Source organism: Liolophura sinensis, chromosome 1 (assembly GCF_032854445.1).
Source record: "Liolophura sinensis isolate JHLJ2023 chromosome 1, CUHK_Ljap_v2, whole genome shotgun sequence".
In the NCBI taxonomy this organism is placed as follows: Eukaryota; Metazoa; Mollusca; class Polyplacophora; order Chitonida; family Chitonidae; genus Liolophura; species Liolophura sinensis.
The window spans coordinates 46,713,875-46,741,453 of record NC_088295.1 but is presented as its reverse complement, the minus strand read 5'-3'; the positions used below and the strand labels follow the sequence as shown (position 1 = coordinate 46,741,453).

General features: G+C 38.5%; 1 protein-coding gene across 6 annotated transcripts; it reads right to left on the bottom strand.

Annotated features, from left to right (window-relative positions):
• Window positions 1–5,523: 5,523 nt before the first annotated feature.
• Window positions 5,524–24,209, bottom strand: LOC135468041 (alpha-taxilin-like). 6 transcript variants are annotated; one of them, XM_064746065.1, is made up of 13 exons: window positions 24,076–24,209; window positions 22,272–22,400; window positions 17,618–18,425; window positions 15,829–15,968; window positions 14,325–14,435; window positions 12,853–12,918; window positions 12,526–12,654; window positions 11,281–11,400; window positions 10,474–10,548; window positions 8,231–8,323; window positions 7,732–7,827; window positions 6,733–6,847; window positions 5,524–6,052 (listed from the first exon to the last, which is right to left on the bottom strand). In XM_064746065.1, the coding sequence occupies exons 2-13, from the start codon at window positions 22,356–22,358 to the stop codon at window positions 5,895–5,897; spliced, it is 1,998 nt and encodes a 665-aa protein (XP_064602135.1). In that variant the 5' UTR covers window positions 22,359–22,400; window positions 24,076–24,209; the 3' UTR covers window positions 5,524–5,894. The 6 variants fall into 6 exon arrangements, with proteins under 6 accessions (XP_064602135.1, XP_064602169.1, XP_064602125.1 ...); XM_064746099.1 differs by having other exon boundaries at window positions 22,308–22,400; window positions 24,076–24,208; XM_064746055.1 differs by lacking the exon at window positions 24,076–24,209 and adding an exon at window positions 23,688–23,905.
• Window positions 24,210–27,579: the final 3,370 nt, after the last annotated feature.

Genomic DNA, 27,579 nt, shown 5'->3' with positions numbered 1-27,579 from the left:
GGGTTTTAAACATTGCTATTAAATATTCAAGTGAATGTACCCGATTTGTTTTCTAACCGATTGGCATGGTTACAAATTGATCAGAGGCCTACATACGTGTAGGTGCGTGACAGATTACGGGGAACTTCTAAGCTAGCATCTGTAAGCTGTCGTAAAGTGTCAAGGCAAGCCGATGCTGGAATTGGTCCCAGCTGTTGGCTGGGCAATCCGTGTCATCCGGGCGATCACTGATATGAAATGTAGGTCACCTATGTCACAGAAATGCTCCATATTTCTTCGGACAGCAGAAAGCTACTATCAAAGCTACAAAATCTTTTCCACCAATTAAGGCCAAGCATCAAATCGAGCGGTCAGCCTATCAGATGAAGAATGCGGCGTGTGCCTGAAAAAACGCCTATTGTTGGCCATTTTCTGTGTGGTGATGAAATCTGTGATCATACTGATCACTGTGCTAGGATGACATTCACGTGAGCAAATGTTTAAAGTCAGTCTATATGTGAACATCTAATATGTACTTCGAGGTCTTTGTTGTTTATGTAGATGTATATTAAATGTAGGTCAGTATGTCTGAATAGAAGCAGCTGTACGTGTGTTTCCATTTTATGTTAAAGAGCAGAATTGCTCTTGTTCAAAAGGTATCGATATGATCGAAGTCGTATACTTAAAAGTCAGGTAAACCTGAATTCACACAAATTATTTTTTCCATTGCCTGAAAATTATGATTAAAGGACTAAAGGGAGATTTCGCTTTAGGTATATATGTGGTATTGATACAGTTCTGCTACGTTGATTAATCATAAATATGAAAATTCGTTGATGTTTAATAATTTATATTAAGCTCAAGAATTTTTCATTTATATGACAGCGCTAGTTTATGGGTGTTTGTGAAGGAAACCAGAGTACCCCACATGGATTTGAGCCCGCAAGTTCAAAGCTTGTATTCTCGTCGTTATAATCGAATCATGGTGAAGAAAAATACAAAATTTCATTGGAACTGAAGACTACTGACGTGCTATCCAAGATTTTATGGACAAAGGGTTGGGGTCTTAACAGCGAGAGTTGTGTGTCAGGGGAGAAAACTCATGACATCGAAGCAAATTTTATTAGCATGCATGCAAAGCCATGTATAAGGTGGAACATATCATGCACTTGTCTTTTCTTCTTAGGAGAAACCTTCGTGATATATGAAATATTATTGAAAGTGAAACAAAGAAATACATCTTGTTTACATTAAATTTTATTTGTATGGCGTGAACTTTGACGAAATACTACTAGTTAACTCAAAGCAAACCATCGCTTCCTCACCCTTCTTCGGTGCACATTCTGTTAACTTAAAGTGCTGAATGATTGATTAATGTATATGTAAATAAATTAAATTAAGGATAGTATGACTTCAAGGTGGTCGTTTCACTTAGTTTATCAATACGCTTAACGCAAAGTTTCGACATCCGTTTGTAAAACGAACACCTGCTCAATTATATAGGTCCACTGTGGGCTCAACTTCCCCAAGTATATGATAAACAAACTCGTTATACAATGAAGGCGGCACACGACTTTACAGACGGCGTTATATACAATGTATTGATTTTTTGACGACAGCTATCATTTGGGCTAATTTAACTGAATGCGCGATCGATAATTTAATTATGTTCGGTTAATGTTTCTTTTTCATGTGAAAATTGATGGCCGAGCTTTTTTTTTTTAGCTGAAAGCGATCAGACCTTTCCGTGCATCGTGACAGTCATTGTTTGCACATCTCACCCTCCCAGGTGACATATACATCCCAATGGTCAAAGGTAGACAGTCTTAATTTTATGATTGGCAAAGCAACTTGAAAGAAAACTTCAAAGCACTAATGTCATAAATTATATTGATTACAAAGTACAGGTGAGAAATCTATCTATATATGTATGCTTCATGCAAACTATACCCATGTAGTGGTTGGTTGTATTGTCGCAGCTAACCATCAGCCGTATTATAGTTAAGGTTATCATAACTCTGATCGATTGTTTGTATTCTTAAGTAGAAACCTTTTTCTTTTCCGCGTTACATGGTCTGAAAATCAGAGAGATTAAGTAGATATTGATTTCGTTTAATATTACATCTACAATTGTGCGCGTGACTCCGTAACGTGTGTTGTTGTACCCTTAAGTTGCCATGATGGGAACACGCGAATACTCTTCACGAGATGAAATCTTTAAACAGCACAAATGTTTGCTGTCCAGGGATGAAGATGTATCATCAGATGGAAGGTACATATAGACAGCTGCGCGGTTATAAATATGTGACGTATTTCAGTGACCCAAGTAGGTCACCATGCAACGCGTGGTATCGGAGATAAACACTCAGAATATCATTAGTTCATCTCTCGGCGCAGCTGTGCGATGTGTGAATTCATCGGCAGGTGCGCGCTGGTGACAGATCTGAAATCAACACAGGCAAGTTACAGGTATATAGGATAAGCAGGCCCACATAGACTGCATGCACTAGTTTTGACTAAACGTTTGATTTTTTTCTTGCCATCGCACATTGTAATTTGTTAATTTTAACATCATGATACCCTGGTTCCATTGCCCGGCGAGGACACGAAGCAATGGCACGATGGTGCAAAGTGATGACCCGATGGCACGAAACGATGACACGATGCAAACATCGTACCATCACTTCGTGCCATAGTGCTATCGCTTCGTGCCATTGTATCATCACTTCGTGCCATCGCTTCGCGCCATCGCCGGCCGATGAAACAATGTCACGGTGGTACGACTTACATACAGTAAATTTTTCGTGACAACAGAAAACGTTCTTGCATCATTCAGATAACAGACTTTCTGTGTTATATTCAACACAGAATTTAAAAGAACGTACAGCAGTTAAAATGATTCCAGTGCATGGACACAGCCTGGTATTTAGTTTACACCGAGAATAGGATCAGTGTCACCTGCGCATTGTTTAGATTTACGCTCTTGTTATTCCTGGCCAATTGACGTCACAGGGACGGAAGACGGGCGGTGATCAGCGCCTGCATTGTCGGGAACTGATTTATCCTTTAGGTGTAAAGTACCCTAGCGCGACATGTAGAAGATGTCAGATCAAACTTTTACTGGAGCTGCCCGTTGTGATCGATAAAGACAGCCAGATTTAGACTTTTTATCGATGTTTGCACAACCCGTATTAACATTTAAACCAGAGAGAGTCATTTATATGGTTTATGCCAGACAGTATAGGTAAAAGTAGATACCGGTATACAACCAACATGTCGTGTATTTATTGGATTATTTAAACCAGCCAAATAGACTTAGGCCTATATTAAGATCGGTTACTTAATTTGGGTGTATAGTTGTGTCTCCCAAGGCGTCCCTTGGAAACATATCGTTATTGTTATGTGTTTCTAGTAGGCTAAATAGGCCTACAATCAAAATGGACGTATTTGTTATGAACCCTCGGTGCAAAATAACGTTTGTGGGTAGAAAAAATTTAGTGATTTGGCAGTGTGCACGCACTATCTGTCAGCATTGTTCTCAGTCTCTTGATGTATTTCGGTGTATATCTTAAGAGATTTTCAGGTGCAAGTGGACTTTCTACCAAGCTTCAGGTCCCAGCTGAATTGCAAATACAGGACATTATTTCAGTAACAAGTCTTTTGTATGGTAATTCTTAAGTTAATAGGATTTATTCGCTTTATAGAACATAATAGTTAGGCATAGGTATAGTGTGAGTTTGTGAAAAGATTGTGTGTCATGAGCTTTAACGTAGGAACTGATTCGACCAGCTCTATTTTTCGGCTGCGCATTTGAGTCGGGCGATTTGTCAGGTATTCTTGCTGGTGGCAGGTGCCCATAAATCTTATTAATGTTGACTCTAAAGAAAATGCTAGACCAATGTATGTATTGCTGAAGTATCCCACATAAAGTTTAAAAATCATGTTCTTCATTTTGTGATGTTGCATGACTGAGGTTTCACAGTTCAAAGTAATAAAAGTCGTGCACTTTGAGAAATTCACTGCAATGTTATCAATTTTATCCAGGCTTGAGTGATTTCTATAGCCCGCGAACTCACCTGAGACGTGAGATCGTGTTTCCGGGTTCTATATTGGTCTATCCCCAAGACCTAGTTCATAATTCCTGATAACAGAGCCACCAAGCACATCAGAATAAAATGACTGGCGCCATTCAGAACTGTTTCCATCCCACTTCTGAAATAACTAAGGTTACATTACTAGTTTATTCTTTAAAAGCCTATCTCCCCAACAGTCGCTGTGAGTTCAAGTCCAGCTCATTCTGGCTTCCTCTCCGGCAATAAGTGGGAAGGTCTTCCAACAACCTGCCGATGGTCGTGAGTTTCCCCTGGGCTTTGCCCAGTTTCCTCCCACTATAATGCTGGCCGCCATCGTGTAAGTGAAATATTCTTGAGTACCGCGTAAAACACCAATCAAATAAATAAACAAATATCTCCCCAACATAAACTCAAAACAATACACAAGTACATATCAAACTGACAGGTGATTTTATTCAACACGACTATTTATTACAAATATGTTAACAGTTTCACAGGCATTGGTAGGCACATGGACCAGACACCCTCCTCCCACTCCGATCAACAAAGCACTCAAAATGAGATACGACAACAAAGCAGCCGCACAAATATGCTCAACTTCAATCCTTATAATATCAACTCAGATACTTCTGAGGTTTGGATTGTCCCAAGTGGACAATAAAGATGGCAACAAGAGAGCACGTCATACATAATCCAAATATTAAAATTGTTTTGTGCCTGAATATTGTCTACATCAGCTCTACAGCATTAAGCCACTGAGAAAAAGAAATTATACATGGCTGAATTTATCAATTAAGAAATAATTATGACTCAGGGTAACGAAAAATCGTGCTAATGAAATGCTACCGCTAAATTTCTAAGATGTGCTCACAGATCTACACCTGTTTTGCAAAAAAATTGCGAGCAAGAAAACTACCCAGAGGAATGAAACTAATGTAATGCCGATGAGTGCTGCTGTCAACACATCTTGTTACAGCTGTTACAATGAGCTTCAGGACATGTCATGCAGATGTAGACTCCGATTATGACAGGCCTTCTCTGAATTATCAGTGAGATAACATGGCACCATGACAGTGTATTTACTAACTTTACCAATCCTTACCATCCCAACGATAGCAAGAACTTGACAAAATTGGGCTACAACTTCAAAGCCCTTCTGGCTGGTCGACGTTTGAATACTAGTACCTTTTCCCAAGGCAAATTGGTCAAGCGATAAATGAATGTTCTCTTTTCTTTCAGGCTTAGATACTTTTTTACACAAGAAACCTTCTTTTGAAGACAGATGTGTATCAGAAACTCTAGCTTATTTTAAACTAACAAGACATAATATAATTCTGCAAAAAGCACCACTGATACCATATCACAAATTCCAGGAAAGCTTCTGCCATACAATACAGCACAGCTCATCAAAATAGCTCTGATACAGAACTTCTAGATCAATGTTAGAAAGAAAAAAAAAAAACAAAAAAAAAAAAAAACAAGAAAGGGAACAAATAATGAAAAGGACAACAAAAATGTAAAGATGCAATTTAAATTAAGGAATCCACACTCGCATGCAAAGGTACCACTGTAGTTAATTAGGCTGATCTCCTATTGGATCAGTAGCTGGCGGATCTGATTGGTTTGCTGGGGCAGCAGCAGTATCATTTGACTGGCTGGTTGATGGACTCAAGCCTGAATCTGATTGGCTCAACTGAGCAGCACCACTAACATCTGATTGGTTAGCTAATACTTGTTGTTGAGGTTCTTCTGTGGCTGGAGGAGGAATTACTGCTTGTTCTTGATCTGTTGACTGGCTGACTTGAGCACTGCCATGCTGATCAGGGGCTGTATTGGCCTCTCCTACTTCTCCTGACTCTGCCTGTCCATTTCCCTGCCCACCTGCAGCACCCTGTACAGTCTCGGGACTGGTACGAGACGGGGCGTCTGGTGTGTTCGGGGTGTCTTAGTCGGATCAAACGTCTTCTCTTTCTCAGTCACTGAAGGCTCAAGTTTAACTTCTGTAAGACAGAATATTTCAATGCAAAGAATTAGACACGAACATATTTAGACCCAGGACTGGCATATGTACAGCAGATTATTTCACCACAAAAAATAACCAGGAGTGAACATATAGGTGCAATATATTCACATCATTCTAATTTTTCAATGTTTCTTATAAAAACAGTAACTTATACCAAGAGATCAATCCATGTAATAATGAATAGATATACTTCTTGTTAGAAAGAGGGTGAAAAGTCCTGTCTTAGCGGCTTCAGTGTCAAAAACAAATTCAGAAGAATAAGCAGTATTAACTTGCACAGAAATCTTGTGAGAAACACAGAATTTTGCGAGAGCAACAGGATTTTGCGAGTAAGGATAATACCTTGCTGGAAGCCTATTACAGGATTCCACATGATTTGCTTGGACATCCTGGTTTTTATTGACTTTCATGCTTATCTATAAAAACACTGTTACTTCAAAAGTGATCAGGTACATTTTATTAGACTTATACAAATGACAGATGATTTACCTTCCCACATCAGGTCATAACTGCTAAAAACAGCTTTCCATAATCTGTTACTAGCAAATTTATGTGGCCCTTAACAGATTTCCGCAAAAGTTGAATACCATTTATTAATGTGATATCACTGAGGGTGGGGGTGGGGGCTGGGTGCATGTTCTGTTATCATCTCCTTACCTGGTACTCCTTCTGTAACCTTCCCTCGTCTCTCGTCTTGAAGAGCTCGACACAGCGATTCCAGCTTGTCAATCTTTGCCCTAAACACAGTCTTCTCTTTATCGTGTTTTTGTTTCTATAAAACAATCAACAAACACAGCAATCACTATTAACATACATTTAACTTCAAGCTAGTTTTGATGATTAAGACTTTTCTTGCTTTTGGTTGAAAGTTTTTACTCGAAACAACAGGTAGCAAGCACCACATAACAAATCACCAATAGAATTCCGTATAACATCTTATAATTACAACTATCATTCTACCAATTCAATTTTGTCTCTCAAGCAAACACAATAAACCAGTCAATATGTTTCTATTCAAAGTGGATTACATGCATCTTATTTCTGGGAAAGCTTCAAGAGACTGGGCTGCCTTGAATTATTTCCTTTCATTTTGATTTCCACAAATCACGAGATGTATTTATTTAAAAGTATTTCATTGGAGCTGAATGCTGTCCTGAAGAATATTTGACTTATACACTGTTGACCAGGTCTATGCATGGCCAGCTTAATATCAACTGACAACACACCTCCCACCCCCCTCCCACCCACCCCCAGGCTTAAAGCCACAGCCTAACCAGAAACAGCTGGAGTTGAGCACGAAACTTAATTACAGAAATCACCTTGATGGGGCATATTCCTCCGTCATAGCTATTTCCACGGGTATTCACGAATATGTCGCTTAAAAGTTTTGATCCACATCTTATAGTGTGTTAAAATGATATAGTGTTTGATAATGTCTAAAGCTGAAAAATCTTCAATGCGAAATGCTTTAGAAATTTTAGACACTTTCTTACCTGTTTTGAGCCATACCACCTGCACCAACAAGGCTGATACTTTATTTAAAGGTAATTATTTCCGCCATTATAAAACAGCAGCTAAAATTTTACCTGATTTGCACTGATTGAATTTGGCAAAAATCTCTGGTATAATTCTAATACTTGTGACAGGATATCTCACCTCCTCTGCCATTTCTAACAGAGCCTTGTTACTGGCCTCCCATTTTCCTCGCCACATAGCTGTCTCCTTCTCCAGTTTCTTGATCCTCTTTGTCATCTGTAACACAACACGTCAAACATTTATTTCATTTCAGGTTACAACATTGGGCAATTAAGGATATTTACTACCTTTCCCAAGAAAAAAGTTGTCCACCAAGAAAAGAGAGTGAGGTGACTGCCTTAGGCAACACTAACATAAAATGAAGCACTTTTAAGGATTTATCTCCCCTTGCCCTTCCACTTCCCCTAAAAGAAAAAAAAAGTTTCTTCTTCAAGGACTTTCAAGATCTTATAAATCTTTCAACAAAATTCAGGTATTGGTGCTCTGAAAGATCAAATGTAGTGAAAAGCCTGTATGTACCATGTCTCTAAGAGGTTTCAACCACATGAGCATCCCACACTGTAAACAGTCTAAGATCTTTCTAAGCTAGATATCAGCCAGGCACAAATGTTGGGTTTACCTTATCCATCTCAGTTTTAAACTTTCCTAAGACTTCATTGCTCTTGTTGAGAGTCGACTGAAAATCATCATATTTTTCTGTATACATGGCAAGCTGCAAATAAGCAAAGTAGTATGTACAACATTAGTGAAAGGCAGAATGAAACACCTACATTTTCTCATCCTGTCATATTTAAAATGTTTTCTGTAAAACTGAAATATAACACAGTAAAACAACTGACCACACAGTGGTAAGTTCTTGTGCTGTGCCATGTGAAAAAAAGCCTTTTTCAGGTTTTTGGCCTGGCACTGTACATGTATCTAATGTGCCATTTATTCACCAACACAAGATTTATTCATGCAGGCCAGATGTCGTATATGTAGGATGATTGTACATATAGGAAAATGGCGCTGTAATAGTGACATACAAAATATCGTATGATAAATGTATGATAAAAAAAGTGTTGAACTCTGCTTTGTGAAACTGGGACCAGGTTCATGCCTATTGACCAAGGAAACCCATACCACAGAAAGCAAACCACCAACTATTGACCAGTACCTAACAAACCTCCTGACTTAAAAAAAAACAATAAACAAAAAACCAAACAATAAAAAAAAGAAATTAAAATCAATAATACAACTGGAGTTATTTCGAAAAATCTGTGGAAACAGACCAAAACAGCCAGATATTTTTTTTTTCTGAATGTGCTTGGCACAATATAACTCGTAGAAATAACAAAACACAAATTACAAATTTTGCTTTAATACTTTGATCTGCAATATCTTGCTTGTGGTACATGTACATTCCCAAAAATGAAAAGTTATGCTTTTTCAATCTTCCTTTGGGAGACTTTATTGATGCATCCACATCAAAAATCCAAAGCTTTACTATGTGTATTTAATAGTCTAAGGAACCTGCAATAATCCTTAGATTCAACCTGGGCCTATCTGCATAGCAGAATGAACACAACAGACAATCTTATACCACATGAGGGGCCTCCGTGGCTGAGGTGGTTAGCACACCAATGCTGCACAATGACCCGGGAGCTGGGCCTATCTGCATAGCAGGATGAACACAACAGACGATCTTATACCACATGAGGGGCCTCCGTGGCTGAGGTGGTTAGCACACCAATGCTGCACAATGACCCGGGAGCTGGGCCTATCTGCATAGCAGGATGAACACAACAGACGATCTTATACCACATGAGGGGCCTCCGTGGCCGAGGTGGTTAGCACACCAATGCTGCACAATGACCCGGGAGCTGGGCCTATCTGCATAGCAGAATGAACACAACAGACGATCTTACACCACATGAGGGGCCTCCGTGGCTGAGGTGGTCAGCACACCAATGCTGCACAATGACCCAGGAGCTGGGCCTATCTGCCTAGCAGGATGAACACAACAGACAATCTTATACCACATGAGGGGCCTCCGTGGCTGAGGTGGTTAGCACACCAATGCTGCACAATGACCCGGGAGCTGGGCCTATCTGCGTAGCAGGATGAACACAACAGATGATCTTATACCACATGAGGGGCCTCCGTGGCTGAGGTGGTCAGCACACCAATGCTGCACAATGACCCAGGAGCTGGGCCTATCTGCATAGCAGGATGAACACAACAGACGATCTTATACCACATGAGGGGCCTCCGTGGCTGAGGTGGTTAGCACACCAATGCTGCACAATGACCCGGGAGCTGGGCCTATCTGCATAGCAGGATGAACACAACAGACGATCTTATACCACATGAGGGGCCTCCGTGGCCGAGGTGGTTAGCACACCAATGCTGCACAATGACCCGGGAGCTGGGCCTATCTGCATAGCAGGATGAACACAACAGACCATCTTATACCACATGAGGGGCCTCCGTGGCTGAGGTAGTTAGCACACCAATGCTGCACAATGACCCGGGAGCTTCTCATCAACGCGGTTGCTGTGAGTTCAAGTTCAGCTCATGCAGTCTTCACTTGGGCCATTTGTAGGAAGGTCTGTCTGCAACCTGCAGATGATCGTGGGTTTCGACCAGTTTCCTTCCACCATGCCGCTGGCGTATGAGTGAAATATTCTTGATTACGACGCAAAACACCAATCATATAAATAAATAAATATATCAAGTGACCGTCCTGGTAGAGCAGACAGGTGGGTAAAAACACCAGCAGAACATGGCAACTTCCATGATTAGCCTTATGTAACGTTGTTCACAATAAATCCACTGATCACAACAAATCGGCTATTCTAAGAGGCCACTGGAGGTTCTCACCTGAGAGCGGAGCTGTTTCTCCTGAGCTTCATGGAGGTCCGATTTCTTCTTTGTCTCTGTCATAGTCAGTAGCACCTGGAATAAAACACCAGAACCACCACCAAGAGATGAAACAATGATTAAACTGGAAACAGATATAAATATGATTGTCGTTCACTGTTGTACTCATTAATTCTTCACATATAGAATGGCTGATGTTTAATGGCTGGAAAGAAAAACTTTCCGATAAAAATCACCCGCCTTTGTCTCTCTGGTAAGTGAATGACAAACTTTCTCATATATCACCATACTAATAGAAGACAAATTTATGGTCTTCAACGTAAGTCAGACGGTGCAAACCACCCCCTAACACCACAACCACAACCACTAAACTGTCATCCATCCCTTATTTCTGCGATCAAATGTGAGTGGAGGAAATCTAGGCCAACTTCCTGGCCAACACTAATTTGAGGGTTCTCATTTAAGGTTAAGGGGTTTTCCTATCACTATTAAGCAGGAATTGACAGAAATGTCACCAGCAAACCATTTCTCTTCCTTAGAATTACTGACACCAAGAAACACCTTCTCTACTGTTTCTATTTTTTTTATTGGCACATTTACCAATTCTCTTTTCTATCCTAATTATCACAAATGGCACTAACCATTTCTCTTTTTTTATCCTAATTATCACAAATGGCACAAACCATTTCTCTTTTTTTATCCTAATTATCACAAATGGCACTAACCATTTCTCTTTTTTATCCTAATTATCACAAATGGCACTAACCATTTCTCTTTTTTATCCTAATTATCACAAATGGCACTAACCATTTCTCTTTCTTTGCGATTCTGTTCTTGTTCCTTTGCTAACAAACACTGAGCTTGTTGCATTTTGGCTTCATGTAGCTGGTTCTCCAGATCTTTGTGTTTCATCAGCTTTTCAATATGCTGCAAAAACAAATACAATATGCTTAAGTGCCCAAGCAGAACTGGATTTTTGACATTTAAGTACTAAATGGGAATTGCACAGACTTGATTAGTAAAACACACCCATCCCTGTTTCTTTTACAACATCTGCTACAATATAACAAGGTCACAAATGTGTTCCCCAATTTTTTGACAAAGTTGCACACATCTGTACACACTTTCATAAATTTCAGATGAAAAGCTTAAGATATTGTAGAGTCTTCGTATTCTCAAACTTGGCTATTTAATTATTCAATGAAAACATTGATATCATGTTGGGTTGGTTTACAGTTAACTTCCAGCATCACACTAAACGTACGTATGTTCCCATACATGTATATAACCCTTAATTCTTCTCAAATTTGGGACAGATATTAGTAGTGTCAATAGCAGAATATTACATTTCTTTACCTGCCTTTTGGGAAAGTAAAGATATGACTATGTTCTTCATTAGATGGTCTAACCATGTGAGGAAAAAGAAACTATATTCATGCTACAATTTCATATATTTTGGCTAAAGTGAGCAGAGCAGGTGTCCCAAAAATTAGAAGAAACAGGGTAATACATGTAAATATCACAGGCTAGCCGACGTCTTACAAGGTGCATCACCAATACATGGTGGGCAGATTGGTTCCTAAACAAAAGCACAATAAATGAAGGAAAGTTGTATGGATTTTCACAATTTTTGTACCAAACAGCTTTCCAGGAGAAACAGTGACATAAAGCCACAGTTCATTATACAGAAACTAAATTTATATCACAATCCATGATACCCACTTGTGAAAGAACAGGTTTTCCCTAACCTTTCAGGAGCTTTATATCCTATTTCTGCTGTTCATAAAGCACAAACCTGAACATGGAGTTGAATGGATTTTCTTTTTGTGGCTTACTTATCTGTCCATAATGACGATAGAATATGACATTTAACAGTGAAATATCGAGTACTTTGAAGTAATCAACCCAAAATAAACTGTTTTCTATGGCATTTTAAGGTCAATACAATTCACTTTGACTACTTTGGAGGATTTCATGGTCCAATGGGAAGTCCTGTGAATGGTGTGAACAGCCTCAAAGCCAGAAAAAGAAATTCTACCCCAAGTCACTTACCTCTTCTCGAGCCTCGTACTGTTCCACAAGACTTTTGAGCTTATGACCCAATTCTATATTTTCTTCTTTGAGTTTTATGTTCCGTTCATGGTTTTCCTGCATCTGGGTTTGAATTTCAGCTATTGTGCTCTGAGGAGACAAATGAAATACTTTTTATGAATTGTTCTCGCAGACTGAATTTTATTTTAAACCCAATAAAATATTAAACCCTCTCAAAAAGGAAAAAGATACTCTTTATATCCTTAAAGTGTTAAACCCATATTCTATATTTGATAATAGGATTTTTATGCATACATTTACACAGTATTTTAGAGTTCTATCTTGTACCTGAAATTTGGCAGACACCTCTTTTCTTCTCTCCTCTTCTTCTCGAGCTCTGGCTAGGCTTTCTTCCTGTTCAGAAAAAAAAAAAAAAACAGATCAGACTTAGATCCAAGCATTTCTAACTGTGACCTTAAAGGGAAAAAATGAAATCAGGAGGTCAATAGAATCTTTTCCCACTTTCCAACTGGTTTTTGTTTTTTTGCAAATTTTTCAAAAATATATTGTATTCACTGGTGGCCTTTCCAATAACACTGTTCAGTTCTAAATCTATCCCTCATATATATTCCAAAGTAAACTTTGAATATTTATTTATTTTATGTGCTTGTTGCTTTATGCCACATTCAGCAATTTTTCACCTATACAATAATGATCACTTTCATGGGTGGAGGAAACCTGAGTACCTGCATGAATTACTTATTCAACTTTCACCTAAACAACACACTAATCAATCTGGAATGACACATATTGCTAATTAAAGGGACTGCTTTCATAAAAGTTGGTGTAGGTTAATTCTTTTCTTTCATAGATTATCTGAAAATTACAATATCACTCACTTATCTAACTATTTCTTGTAATAAAGAATATTTCACTTTCATGACTGTTGACAAGATTATGGCAGAATTTATTTATTTATTTGGCTGGTGTTTTATGCTGTACTTGATTATGGACGAAAGAACTACAATTAAAGGAGAAGAAAACTTTAAAAAATGACACTATAGGCTGAAAAGAGCACATTTTTTTCTCTCTGATGGTGCCTGCTGCATAATTTTTTATTTTTCCTCACCATACACATAAAACAAAGGCATAAAAGCTGGCATGAATGGCCGAGTCCATCACGTCCTCCATCTTTAACACCCTGTAATTTATACTGGGGGCGTGTTGCCTCTTAGCCAATGAGAGTCGATAAAACTGCCGGCTTGTTCGTGTAAACTTGGATACTATGCTCAATATTCCAGTTTCCCAATCGTCAAGCGGAAAACAAAATGTACAGTTCGCTACCTTCTGGGAAGAAGAGTTCTACCGGAAATGTACGAACTGCACTTCGGCAGTTTCCAACGGCAATTCTCCTCCTAACACAGATGACTTCAGGACTAGTTCTTAGGCGAAATGGAACGGCTTTTGGCGCTGACTTTATTTATAATTTATCAACTTGAGGTACAAGTTAGTAATTTTTTTATGGCATGCACCTGTAAGGAAATGCATACTCTTTTCATTGGTATTTGTTTGATATTTACATTTTCCTCTCCTTTAAGTTATTAATTTCAGCAATATCACATTTACCAAGACATACAGACAAACAAAGACTTCCTGTACCATAATTTACTCTACATGTACATGTAGATACTGCATTTAAATTACTGTCTATTTCCAAGATATCAAGAACCTTATAAGTAGTACATCTGAACAGTCAAGCACATTCTGCTAAAATGTACAATGTCTCCAACAGCAGAATGACAACTCTTTCCTGTCCTTACTTTGATCAGTTTGTTATGTTTCTGCAGTTCTCTACACAGACTCTCAAGCTTGCCCTTGGCCATGACTGCCTTGTTATGTTCTGACTGAAGCTGGTCCTTTTCTCGAGTTGTCTGAAACAAACAGCACAAAATCTCAAATTGTACACGACTGCATCTAACAAGCAGAGACAGCATATATCCTTATTCTTCAACCTTTTCGCATATAAAAGAACAAGTTTCAGTGCAATTTATTCACATTTTTAATTTGATTTTGGCGACAAAACTTTAATTGTTGGATTGGCCAGTTTCAGGGCTTCACAAAAAGTATAATTTTATCAGTCAACACAGAATAATGCCTTCAGAGAAATCAGAAAAACACCTTGTAAACATGTGAAAAGGTTGAAGAATTACAGTACACGTATCACATTTTTTATAGTACAACATACAATATTTTCTACGTCACTATTACCATGCCATTGTCACTATTACCATGCCATGAGTGAGCGAGTGCTTGGGGTTTAACCTCGTGCTCAACAATTTTTCAGTCATATGATGACGAAGGAATCCTTGGGGTTGTATGTAATGTACCTCCTTGTTGCAGGACGGATTTCCACCGCTCTTTCATCTAGTGCTGCTTCACTGAGACGACTTACTGAAGGTAAGTAAACTGCCCCGCCCAAGCCATTATACTGATACGGGTCAACTAGTCATTGCACTATCCCCTTCATGCTGAAAGCCAAGCGAGGAAGTTACAACTTCCTCTTCTAACATCTCTTTACCATCTTTTACAACATTTTTATGAAACTGGGCCCTGTACTGAACAACACTGATGTTTTTTTTGTGAGATATTGCTTCCATGTACCAAGCCTGATATCTTGCTGGTGGTTTTGTTTGCATTACAGTCACACAAGTAATTTTTTTAATTTATGCGATTTAATAGTACTATTAAAACACCGTACTTAAGAATTTACCATTTATTTGAGACAGTGCACATTTGATCCCTTCACTTGCCTACAATGGTGGCCAGCTGACTAGGAAGTGACATTGGAAGGAAAATGAACAACAATGGACAACACTCTGAAAACTATGCCTGATAGTATCTGGGCATTACAGTGGGTTAGACAACAGAATAATCAGCACAGTATGCTGAACTTTCAAAAATGCACAGTTTTGGATTTCTGTCAATGGGAATTTATTTTAGTTATTTGGACTCAAAATCTCAAGTCATTTAAACTCAAGTTATTTAGACAGTATTTTCAATGGAGTCTTTATGCAAGTAAAGCCTGAAGACTCAAGAAAAACAACAAATGCCCAGGTGTCTGCAATGTTGACAATGACAGTAGGTATCTTGGAGGAAAACAGAAGCCAGTAACTCTTTCGCCCACTGCAACCACTGATTCACATACGTCGATGCTTCTAGCAATAAAAAACTTTCCAACATGAACGAAACTGCATGATAAGTATCTCTGTGACAATAATACTTGTCATAATAGTTTTGTTATGCAATAAGCAGGTCAGTACTTACCACTTGTAGTTTTTTCTGTGTCTGTTTGAAGGTGGACTGTTGTAACCTGTGTTCTTCATGTAAGTCTGCATACTTCTTACACAAGGCTGCCAGCTTCTCCTCTGTTGTATCTAGGCTGTTTAGAGCTTTTAATATATGCTCTGCAATAAACCATCCCGCAAATAAAGAGCAACCTGACAATGCCTAATTGAGACAGTGAAAAGACATGGAATGAGAAATAGATACCTAGATTGATGAAGTCAATACATATAATCCATGAGAGAGACATCATTAATTTATAGTCTGCTTAACTCTCAAAGACAAACTATAGGTAGGTGTTCACGCATCTACTGATCAGTTGCATTTGTTGTTTTTGTTTCACATCCCTGTGCTGTTTTGGTGTTCCAAGGATAAATTCAGGGCTTTTTTGTGTGTAGGGATGCTTGTAATGCCGCTTTTTGGTAACATTTTTGAGCCAAAATGAAGGTAAAGAAGAGATATAGGCGCAGCTTTTGCTTTGTTTTTATTAAACTTGAGTGTCATGAAATAATTGCAAAGTTTACAGTTTTTAGGGAAGTAAAAAGGGAGTTATCTGATTATAAAAATAGCCTAGGTTCTTCCCTGTGCTTTCAAACTGTTATAATGCAGTTTCGCTGAATGGTTAAATATTTCGTAATGCTCCCATTGTTCCTCAGATAACAGAGGCTTAGATCCTATTACCAAAATGGTCGCAGGATCTGATTTTGGTGAGATCCTTTCATAGCAAGAGTCCAACAACATTTTAGCCTCTCATCAGATATTCAGTGAAGTATTGTGGTAATACAATCTGTTAAAAGAAATCTGTTAAAAACTATATGAAATTACAAAAAAATATTTAAAATGCTTAAAGAAATTAATTGACAAACTGAGCAGTATTTTGCTGTCAGTTTCATCTAACTCTGGAAACGAGTGTGTCCAAAGTATGAAAGTCATTGGCCTTTGTCAAGTCAATGACAAAACTTTATCACATATGACACCCACAAAAAGATCACCTAATGGGCCCTACAAAACTGTTCAAACACTTATTGCCATCAACACCTTGAGAACAATAGAGCGGGGCGTCCTGAAAACCGCTTCAGCAAGCCTTGGATTGAACCCATGGCACGAGTGTCCCAGTGACTGAAAGACAAGCATTTCAATACAGCGTCCATAACTGCTGCCCAGAAATTGTAAAAAGTTAAATCTTGATATTGACAGCTCAATGGTGACATGAAAAACAGGTGAGGTTTGAACTGTGAGGTGAACAACAGGTCAAAAATGAACAGCGAGGTGAACAGGTCAGAAATCAACGGTGAGGTGAACAACTGGGTATCAAAATGAAATCAACCCCAATGAACAGTAGATGAGCGAGATTCAGAGAACAGGAAAAGCACAACAAGTAACACAACACCAAATATCACACTGCTATCTCTACAAACTTTTTGGGTGCGTAAGCCAAAATAGGTTGGAGTTCGAAAGTGGTAACCAAATCATACAATTATGGGAACAGTAATTTGCAATTTTGGAAACAATGAAAGAGAAAGTGCAGTCACCACAGGTATCTGGAACAATATCATCGCCAGGGCTTGAGCCAAATCTTGTAGTGATATTTGAACTTTTGACATTTCATTTTTATGCTATTAATTTTTTGATTGTTATCGTTTTCTAAAATATATTAGGAAGAAAAATGGCTGAAGTCCTGTGGTACTTGGGATTAAAAGTCAAAATTCCAACTTCTTCAACGAAAGGACTGAAGGGTCCAAATTTTGTACTTGCCGAAAGACAGCCCTACCTATTGCCTTATCCTCCTTACGTTTGCTCTTTCCTCCTAATGATTTGCTGGATGAGTCCTTGGCTGCCGTTGTTGTTGGTGTGATCTCTGCTGTTGTACCACCTCCCGGATTTCCTGTCGATGAAGGTGTAGACTGGTCATTGTCGCTGATGCCATTGCCAGCCTCACTGCCATTTATTCCTTCTGACCCTCCACTGCTTAAATCTTCCAGGCTCTGAGTTGTCTCCCCTTGTCCAGACAACTCTGGTACCCTGGGCATAGTCATCTGTCCTTGATCCTCCATTGGCTCTGAGATTTTCAGCTCTTCCATAGTGGGAATCGGGGACTGAGTTTGAACAGCCATCTCACCTTCCATTATTTCAGTTGTTCTTCGTTCGCCTTTCTGTTCTTTAGGAGGAGTGTGGAACTGCTCTGTGTTCTTCGGGCCCTCTTCCTCCTGAGGCTGCTGCTGATCTCTCTGTCGTTCAAAGGCAATACTTTGTTGTTCACAATGGAAAAGCTGTTCTTCAGTATTATGCACTAGCGGTTCAAAAATCTCCTCTCTTGGTTCAAAAATGTCTTCACTGTTAGTTAGCACAGGTTCAGCATGGTCAGGTTCAGAACTCTGCTGTTCAATAAAAGTTTCAGTCTGCTGTTCTGTGTGGTGTTCTCTAGGTCCCGAGGTCTGTGGATCAGTATAAAATTCCCGAGGTTCAAATCCTTGTGAGTCTACGGTTGGATGCTCAGGAGCAAAATCGTACTGGTCACTCTCAGAATTATCTCCCTCTCTATTGTCAGTCTCTCTTGGCTCTTCTGTTGTCTCCACACCCTGTTGTGGTACAATTTAAAAACAAAAGTTAGTTATTAAATCTTAAAAAAAAAATATGTACAAAATATATGACACATCTATAACAAAGACTTTAGTGCCTAGCCGTGAGGTTGATTGACTATGTTTCAAGCTTATAGCTTCCACATGTATTTCTGAAAGCTAAGCTGCGAAGAATAAAAGAGATCTCAGATCTACTTAGTGCCATATTTTTTACCTTTAGTGAACAAAAGTTTAACATCACATTATGTCACAATTCTCAATCTAGGGTAGCTGTAATCTGAATCACAAAAGTTAATCAAAAGTTTAGGCTTACAGAGGAGTTTAAATCCCGGCCAGGCCTTAAATGTCACTGTGGAAAAGGAATTCTAGCGTAACCATATTATTTTCTAAAGCTTCTCACAAATGTCTCCCCTTCAGAATTTTCTAAGGTAAAATCGCAGCCGTATACAACTGCCGAGATATTTAAAATATGTTGTGGAATGGATTAAATCTATTCATTTAGATAGTTATAAACCTTACATGCAGATATTAATAACTACACGAATAATTCAATATTTTAAAGGCAAAAAAGGCTATTCATATAGTGTCATCACAGTAGAGGTTCTGATGTACTATTACCAAGTATGTATCAGTATGCCAAGGTACTGTAGACTATATATACATATAATTATGTTATGTTAACATCAAAATGTTATTCAAGATCATGCCGAATCATTATCGACGACAATTTGTGAACCTCAAACACAGTGTACATACATGAGTGCATTTCACATACATGTACATGACTTTCTCACAAGCATGTAACATAGGTTAATATTACAAAACAACTGTGAAAATGAAACAGAAAGTATAAACAAGTCAGGATGCATATTTCCTGGTTAACAGACTTGTTAAGACAAATTTAGTTCCGTGAATGACAGTAAAAGCACAGCTGAGTTTTTCTTTGTCTTCTTCAGCACACAGTTTATTATTCTATTCACCTTGCCAAGTATCTGAATGGTGCTATGAAACTGTGTCTATACTGGGCATTAAACCTGAAATGCCTCTAGACATACATAAACGCAAGAATATATCACTTACGCAATGGTTAACAAGTTTATGGGTGGGGCATATCTAAAAGAAAACCTCCTTTTGCCAGGTAATTGACGATACATACTATTTCTGTCATAATGACAGGTGAATAGTGTAAAACTGGTATCACACCACACAAATGTACAGTACAACTATACAAATCAAAGTTTCTAGAAATAAAATGGCTATTTTTCCTGGCTTTGGAATATTTTGTACAAGTATGCAGCTGCCGTACCCTTAAACACACAATGTTAATCAAATTGTTTTTCAAACTTTTGACACCAGAGAAGGTTTCATTACATGTATATACACGAACCTGCCTTAACAGCGATTTCGTGAAACATTATAGTACAAGAATAGATATTTGTATCATAAAGCTTATTAAACAAAACTGGAATACAAACTTACATTTTCCTTGTTACATGTACTGTTCATGGATACCAAAGCTGGTCCAAGTACTAGGCAGTCTGCCATAGTGATTCTGTCAGATATGTTACTATACAACAACAACTGTTATACTACAACTGTACTACAGCTAAACTGTACAGTTCACAAATCACTCCCTTATGAGCTGAAGCTTCTAGTTAAAATGTCTGGCTACACAAAATGTCCATATCTGTCAGTACACACCCATGTCTCCATATATGTTCATCCATTAACCTTCATTATAACAAAAACAAAGGACGTAAGAGCGAGTAAAAAGAAATCAAAAAAACAAGTGTCAGAAGATTCAACATTGAAATTGCCAAACCAGTTTGCAGTGATATAAACAGGTCATGTGGCTGGTCACGACTTCATACACGCACTACCAGGGAACAGGCTGTGAGGACTAGCTTCAACAACTTCCCGATGCATAATTACTTGATATTCTGAACTAACAAAAATAATCACTGATTTAGTGATATGTAAATACTAAATAATAATGGATCCAAAAAATTGATAATGAAAGATGTGTCACAGAAATGAAACCTCAAATAATCAATATTTCATTGCCTACAGTTGGCTAGTAGTGTAGATGAATTACTATCCAACTACAGGTAGGCCTCATATTTATTAATTTGATTTATTTATCTGATTTGTGTCTCAAAATATTTCACTTATGCGACGGCAGCCAGCATTAGGGTACGCCTGATGTAACACAGTTTTTATTTATTTATTTGATTGGTGTTTTGCGCCGTTTTCAAGAATATTTGACCTATATGATGGCGACCAACATTATGGTGGGAGAAAACTGGCCAGAGCCTGGGCAAGCCCACGATGGGCATCCACAGGTTACTGGCAGACCTTCCCAAGTACGGCCAGAGAGGAAGAAACCAAGAGCTGGACTTGAACTCACAGTGACCACATTGGTGAGACCCTTCCTGCGTCATTGCGCAGCGTTGATTTGCTACCCCCTCAACTACAGATGCCACCTACATGGTAAGAGTCTTTCTTGTATTTCTTTTAGCCATAATTTGAACAGCTTGTACCTGATGATAGTAGGGGCAACATCATGTTGTAGCATGCAGCTCATTTCTACAATGATGACCTACATGTCCTTTCAACTACTACATACTCAGAGTAACCCCTAATCTGTTGTATGAAGAACAGATATAGATCTACATTTTGCAAACAAATCAGAAACCTATTTATTCCCAGCATATTGCCAAAGGATACATGAAACAGCAACTTAAAAACTTTGAAGTTTCACCTCACACTTTATTATTTATAATCATTATTTTGATTGAGAAATTTACACGTACACAAATATCATAATGTATGAAAATAGAGCTGGTTTTAAGGTTTATAAAATTTTGGGATGTGACTTTTTGTCAGCGTTAAGCAGATGCCTGACTTGAACTTGTGTGACCTCATTTATTAAAGGTTGCCTCTTTGAGAAGTTCCCGATTGAAATTCTGGCAAATTATCCATGACAATTCAGTGAACAGTCCTTTGGTGTCATTTCATAGCCATCCACAACCTGGTAGGGAATTCAATGTAATGGAGTACACAGCCCCTATTTTCCATCAGAGAACAACAGTGTCACGCTGCATCTATCAGCAGTTCATAATACTAACTCGTTCAGGCATTTTCGTCATGCAGTAAAACATGTTACAATGCTAAGGTTACATATTTTACAGAGCTATCACAAGACGGACTATCCGCATGAATGATTCTGTGTGAAACTGGTTCAACAACCCTGGCTGTAAATACTGTAATGTGTAAATTCCAAGCTGACTTTCAGGGTTGTATTTTGTCACTGACAGATTTGGTGCTCCCAGCTTATATGGCAGTAACCAGCTTATATTTAGCAGTATACTGTACATGTTCATACGATGCAGTACTGCCCCAGACTTGTTTCCAATTCAAATGTGTATGTATCACACACAGGGAAGTATGGGAATGAGGCTGACTGTATTAACACTCAGTTGCACCAGAACTAGATTGTCAGCATTCAACAATTTTCCCTTCAGGCTTTGAAAGCACTGATAAGTAATTTGTGTACACACCCATTTATACACTCACATGTTTGTTGTATACAGAACAATGGCTTAGGAAAACATTTTCAACGAAATAAAATGTTTTCAATAAAACTAAAATTATAAAATTGTTTTTAAGTTTAAAGAAGGGCAGGACATCACAATACATGTAGGTACCATTAATAAATACAATTTAACTGTAAATATTACCCAAACTACATTAATTTGTGTGCAACAAACCAGTATTTAGAGATTAGTATAGAACTGAAAGACATACAGGCTGTTATGCACTGAATTTGCACACTCTGTCAATCACCATTTTTGCACACTGAAACACCATTCTTGCACATACTTCAGACCCAAGTTCCCACCAGCGACGAACCTTGGCAAAGACTGTGCCCATTCCTCCAGAACATACTCACTTGTTACTCTCTACACAGAAGCTCTAGGAGAAAAATTTATATTTAAGTGTCATCATGATTCATAATCATGTTTTTCTAGGCCATGTTGAGTGTGAATCAAGGCTTTCATACAAATTAAATAAATTAAATGAATTAAAATAGCAGTTTTGGTCAAAGTAAGCAGCTACCTGCTCAGTTTTTTGACAAAGGTAGCAAGCTGCAGGTGACCATCTTCTAATGAATGCCCTGTGAATGCAGTACCACGACAGAGGTCATTGTATTGTGCTTTATGCTTTGTAGGTGTAGAAACGCTCCCCCCCCCTCCCAAACAAACTAGCCCTCTTTGGTCAAGGGCTGATCTTTTATGGCAAAACCATCACCAACCACCTGAGCCAGAAAGACACCTTTATAACTTGTATCCACTTAGATTTTTAGAATTTTCAAATTTAGAGGTATTTGTACCTACATGTACATATATTTCAATATATAAACTTCAACTAGTCAAATATTTGCAATACATGTACAACCTATTTTATTTTGTATCATTCCATATATTTATAGATTTTTGGATTTAGAAAAGTAATTTAATAAGGTGTTCCAAAAATTATTCAAATGTTGATGACGTCACATCTTAATCTACCACTGTGATTCTTGGATAATTTCATTCTCACTACTGTGGTCTCACAGAAACAATACACTTGTCGTTGGCGTAAAACTAGTTTTACCTTACGATGACTTAAGTTTTTAAACAAGTCCATGATTTAGCAGCAGGTAAATTGTTACTCTGTATAGCCTAATGTGCTTTGTACACAGTACAATGATATGCATTTCTGTATGTACGTATGGTTTGTATTGGTACCAAGAATCTACAAGCACTACATGTAAGTAAAAGATGTCAAATGAGCAATTTATTAAAGTATGAAAGTTTCAATTTAAGCCTGTTAAAACAGCTATGATCTGCAAAATTATTCAGCATAAGCAATAAGAAAATGAAAGTAGTTTATGAACCGAAGCCATAACACTTGTGACACTTAATTTCAGATAGTATGATTGTACCTAACAGGATTTCTGCAATGGATACGTGGTAAGTGATATGACAAATTGTTCCAGTGGCAACAGCATTCCATGTTCCACCTCATTTACTGCAATACTTTGCCTTTATCTGACAGCGACACTTGATGAACTGTATACTCCGGTACGTAATAGAGGAAGTCCAGTCAACTACTTGTGTCCTTTCAAAATTGGGATGAAGTGTATGGGCCAAATTAACTGGTTTCCTGTGTTACATAGGTAAACTGGTAAGTATGCCTGTTTATTTATGTGGGACTTACCTTGGGAGGTATGGTGTGATGCTCAGAACCTACACCATACTGCACTCCGCACACAGCCTAACCGATGTCAGCTATTCGTAGATGTAAATGAATACTACAAATCTGCACTTACAATGTAGGCTATACGAAATGGAATATAGCTATTCATCAAAAGGTATTCACGTAACGCCAGAATTAACAATACATGAGGAATACCCGTCAACATCGCAGCACGTTACTGACACCCGACACGCTGCCCTCACAACATATAACTGCCAAACAAGGCCAAAGGAAAATATCTCCCACCCAAACACCCATGTGTGCTTCCGCTGAACTTCAAGTTCAGCGATGGGACGACGGGCTTTCCTAAACTTTTCTACCAAAGTCATACGAAGTTTTACTGATTTACCTAGTTTTTGTGCTGTCTGGTAACGCCAGAGAGTGCTTTCGTCTTCGCGAGGATACCTCAGGCTATTTGTCCTCGAAATATTTCACCAGGAGGAAACAGAAAACGACATGCATACTACGGCTCGCCTCAGTCAACTTGTGGTAGCAGCCATGTTGTGACGTCACAGTTTTCCACGCCGTAACCGGTAGGGAGAAAGCACAAGCTGAGACCTGCACACACGTGCATGGCCGGGCTACTTTCGACGTGCTTTTCACAGTTTTGGTACACTCATGGTAGATTTACATATATAACGACTTTGCACCAGGTTAGAACAGAGCCAGTTCACCTACAGTTAGAGTATTGTACATGTACATGTTGATGACCCACATAGGCCTGTGTTTACGAGTTTTTAATGTGATGCCCACGTGACATTTTTGGCCCCTCGTTTCTCCATAAGGCCCATTTTTCTTTTTGGTGTTTTTTTAATTTCTTCTCCAAAATACAGGCCTCTACATATAATCCAATTTTCACTCCGGTTATTTCGTCTACCACTTCTATAGATACTACACATATACTGATACCCATCCCTATACACAGGCCTTAACAGCCGATTCCACAAAACCAAAAAAGTGATAGTTGAAATTTGGACACATTTGTCCTAAGATAGTATTGATGGGGTGAACAAAATTTTAATTACTAAATCCGAAAAATAAACTTTAATATTTCAGATTTTGGCTTAAGTCAGAAATGGCTGAGGATTCGGCCCTATGTCCTATATTCAATACTCAGAACAATAAACTCTACGGAGTATTTACTCAGCCACTGTGGGTGCAACGATCAATTCCAGGTAAAATCCACGTCTACGCTGTACCTATCAATGGGCAAAACTTCCATAGCCTTGAACCATGGATTTGTTGTGGCGCGAAATGTGCACAAATGCATAAAAGGATGTTTGGCCAGGCGTTAAGCTCCTGGTCGTTCTTTCACACACTTACTGTAAAGAGTGGTGCGAGAAACTCGTGGTTAATCTTCAGTTCAACATAGAAAATAGTAAAACCTGGGATGCAGTATGAGAGGGATAATAAATTGAGACTCCTTGAAAATTTTTCGATGTTTTTTTTATTACTCTTTTTTAGATAGTTCATGAACATTTATAATGTTAACATTTACCCATTTTATAGGGGCTTACCTAGTACAACAGAGGATAGGAAAAGCAAATTCTACTTAGCGTTAAAGGTCTATAATGCTGTGTGTACTGGTGCCATCATTTTGTGGATGAACAATTAGATATTAAGACTTACCGTAACAAATATATACTAGTATTTCATTTCAGTTATAATTCAGACAGTTTGGGAAATTATCTGCGCATTGGACGAAATGGCTGGAGTGACACTAGGTTAATTTGCTGTGTTTTTTGCGTCCGAGATTGCTCTGACGTTAGGCTTCGCCAAATTTTGTTCGGTCAAACCCAGCTTCAGAGCAATCTGGGACGATGTTTTTTTCAGAAGTCCATTAATGTCTGCTCACAGTGGTCTTAATCTGGATATAGCTGGTGGCACTTTATATTTTTGACTTATGTAACAGTGGTCGGTTTCATGGGTTGAAGAAACCTTAGTACCTGGCGTATACCTTCCACCTTTGGCTAGTTACTTACGGGTTTGATCTTTACCATTTGTGATGTACAGATATGCACAAATGTTAGATAGCTTAAATGGCCACACCCGTGTCGTAACCTGCTTACAATGTTCCTCACTCCCCACAAGCAGTGAAAGCGGGAAAAATATGATTAAATCCGCAGCCGTCGGTATGTAAAGCAAAATGTTCCGATTATGTCCACTGCTACTGGGTATATAGTGACTACCAAAACTTTATTTTCCACAAAACGCATGCTATTATCGCTGTAAGCCATTTAACATTGTAAGGATGTAACATATGGTTCAAATATGTCTGGAGACCGGAGTGCATGAGTATATATAGGCTATACATGTAGTTAGTACGTACACATTAAATCGACATGCCAGTAGGTAGGACCAGCGTCTGTTGACTCATTCGGGGACCTCCGTGGCTCAGCTGGTTAGCGCGTTAGCGCAGCGTAATGACCCAGGCGTCTCTCACCAGTGCGGTTGCTTTGAGTTCAAGTCCTGCTCATGATGGCTTCATCTTCGGGCGTACGTGGGAAGGTTTTGCAGCAACCTGCGGATGGTCGGAGGGTCCCCCCCCCCCCGGGCGCTGCTCGGTTTCCACTCACCATAATATTCTTGAGTAGTGTGACTAGGACTGGTCAATGCATCGGCTTGAATTATGCCGCGACCAGCTCTCGCTGAGTTAGCGAGTGGAGCGTATAATTCGCGGGAGTACAGACCTCCTTATACAGAAAAAGACGGCGATTTCCTCTACCTATTAGCCTGACCCCTGAAAACCCTAATTCAAATAAAACATATATACAGGGTTATATGGGTCGGTAGTTTAAAGGTAAAGACCTCTAAAAATCGGAAAAGGCATCACTAAATAGATCATTTAAAACTATGCATAAATATACTTTCATCTATTTTTTTTATTTATTTTTTTTATATATATATTTTTGTGAGAAGAGTTAAAGGTGTTCAAACATTTGAATTAAAAGGTGGGCTATATGGACCATACTACCAGTGTTTAGGAACTCTGACGTCACATTGAAGTTTTCCCAACTCTAAACACGATAATGAATGTTGGAATAACTCTTTTTACCTATAAGTAAAAGATTATTGAAATAATGTTTCCAACAATTTCTTCCATCTGTTGAACATCAGGAAAAAATGCTGATGTGACGTCAGAGTTGCTGGATATTGTCAGTATGGCTCATAAAGCCCACCACAGTATTCAAATATTTGAATGCCTTTCAACACTCTTAAAAAATCTGAAAAAATTAAAGGAAATTATTTTTAATCATAGTTTTCAGTTTTCTGTACGATGAACCTTACTTCATCTTTTAACTTTCCTTTACTTTAACTTTTAATTCATATATCTGACATTTGTAATTTGCCTGACTGTAGGCTGCCAAACTGCGATACCTTGCATACGGTGGAATTTTGTCCCTGTGATGGGTAGCATTGACTTTAAGGTTACGGAGGTCAGAGTCTATTGGAGGTTATAAGGGAATGAAAAAAGGGAATTTTAATTTGATCTCAAACAAAGCGAAATACACGTATAAGAAATGTAGCTTTCCTCGACCCCACAAATGACTGGCTCGTTAGCTGTCAAACGGCCTATAAAAGGTGCTGTCTTCGGACCTGAGCAGGAAGCTCGAGAGATTGGTTCAAGGATAAGGCCTTAATTTATTCAGCCGACAGAAAATACAGTATATGGAATTCAAAACTCTGAGTGTGAAGATCATAAGAAAATCCCTATACTATTGTCATACATATATACACATTAATATAAACCAAGAATAGTGACTGAGTTAGGTACTTTGCTTGTAACTTACTTGATATATATACATTGTATAAACTGGTGCATGATGGCATGTTGTGGTGCAGGGACTAAAGA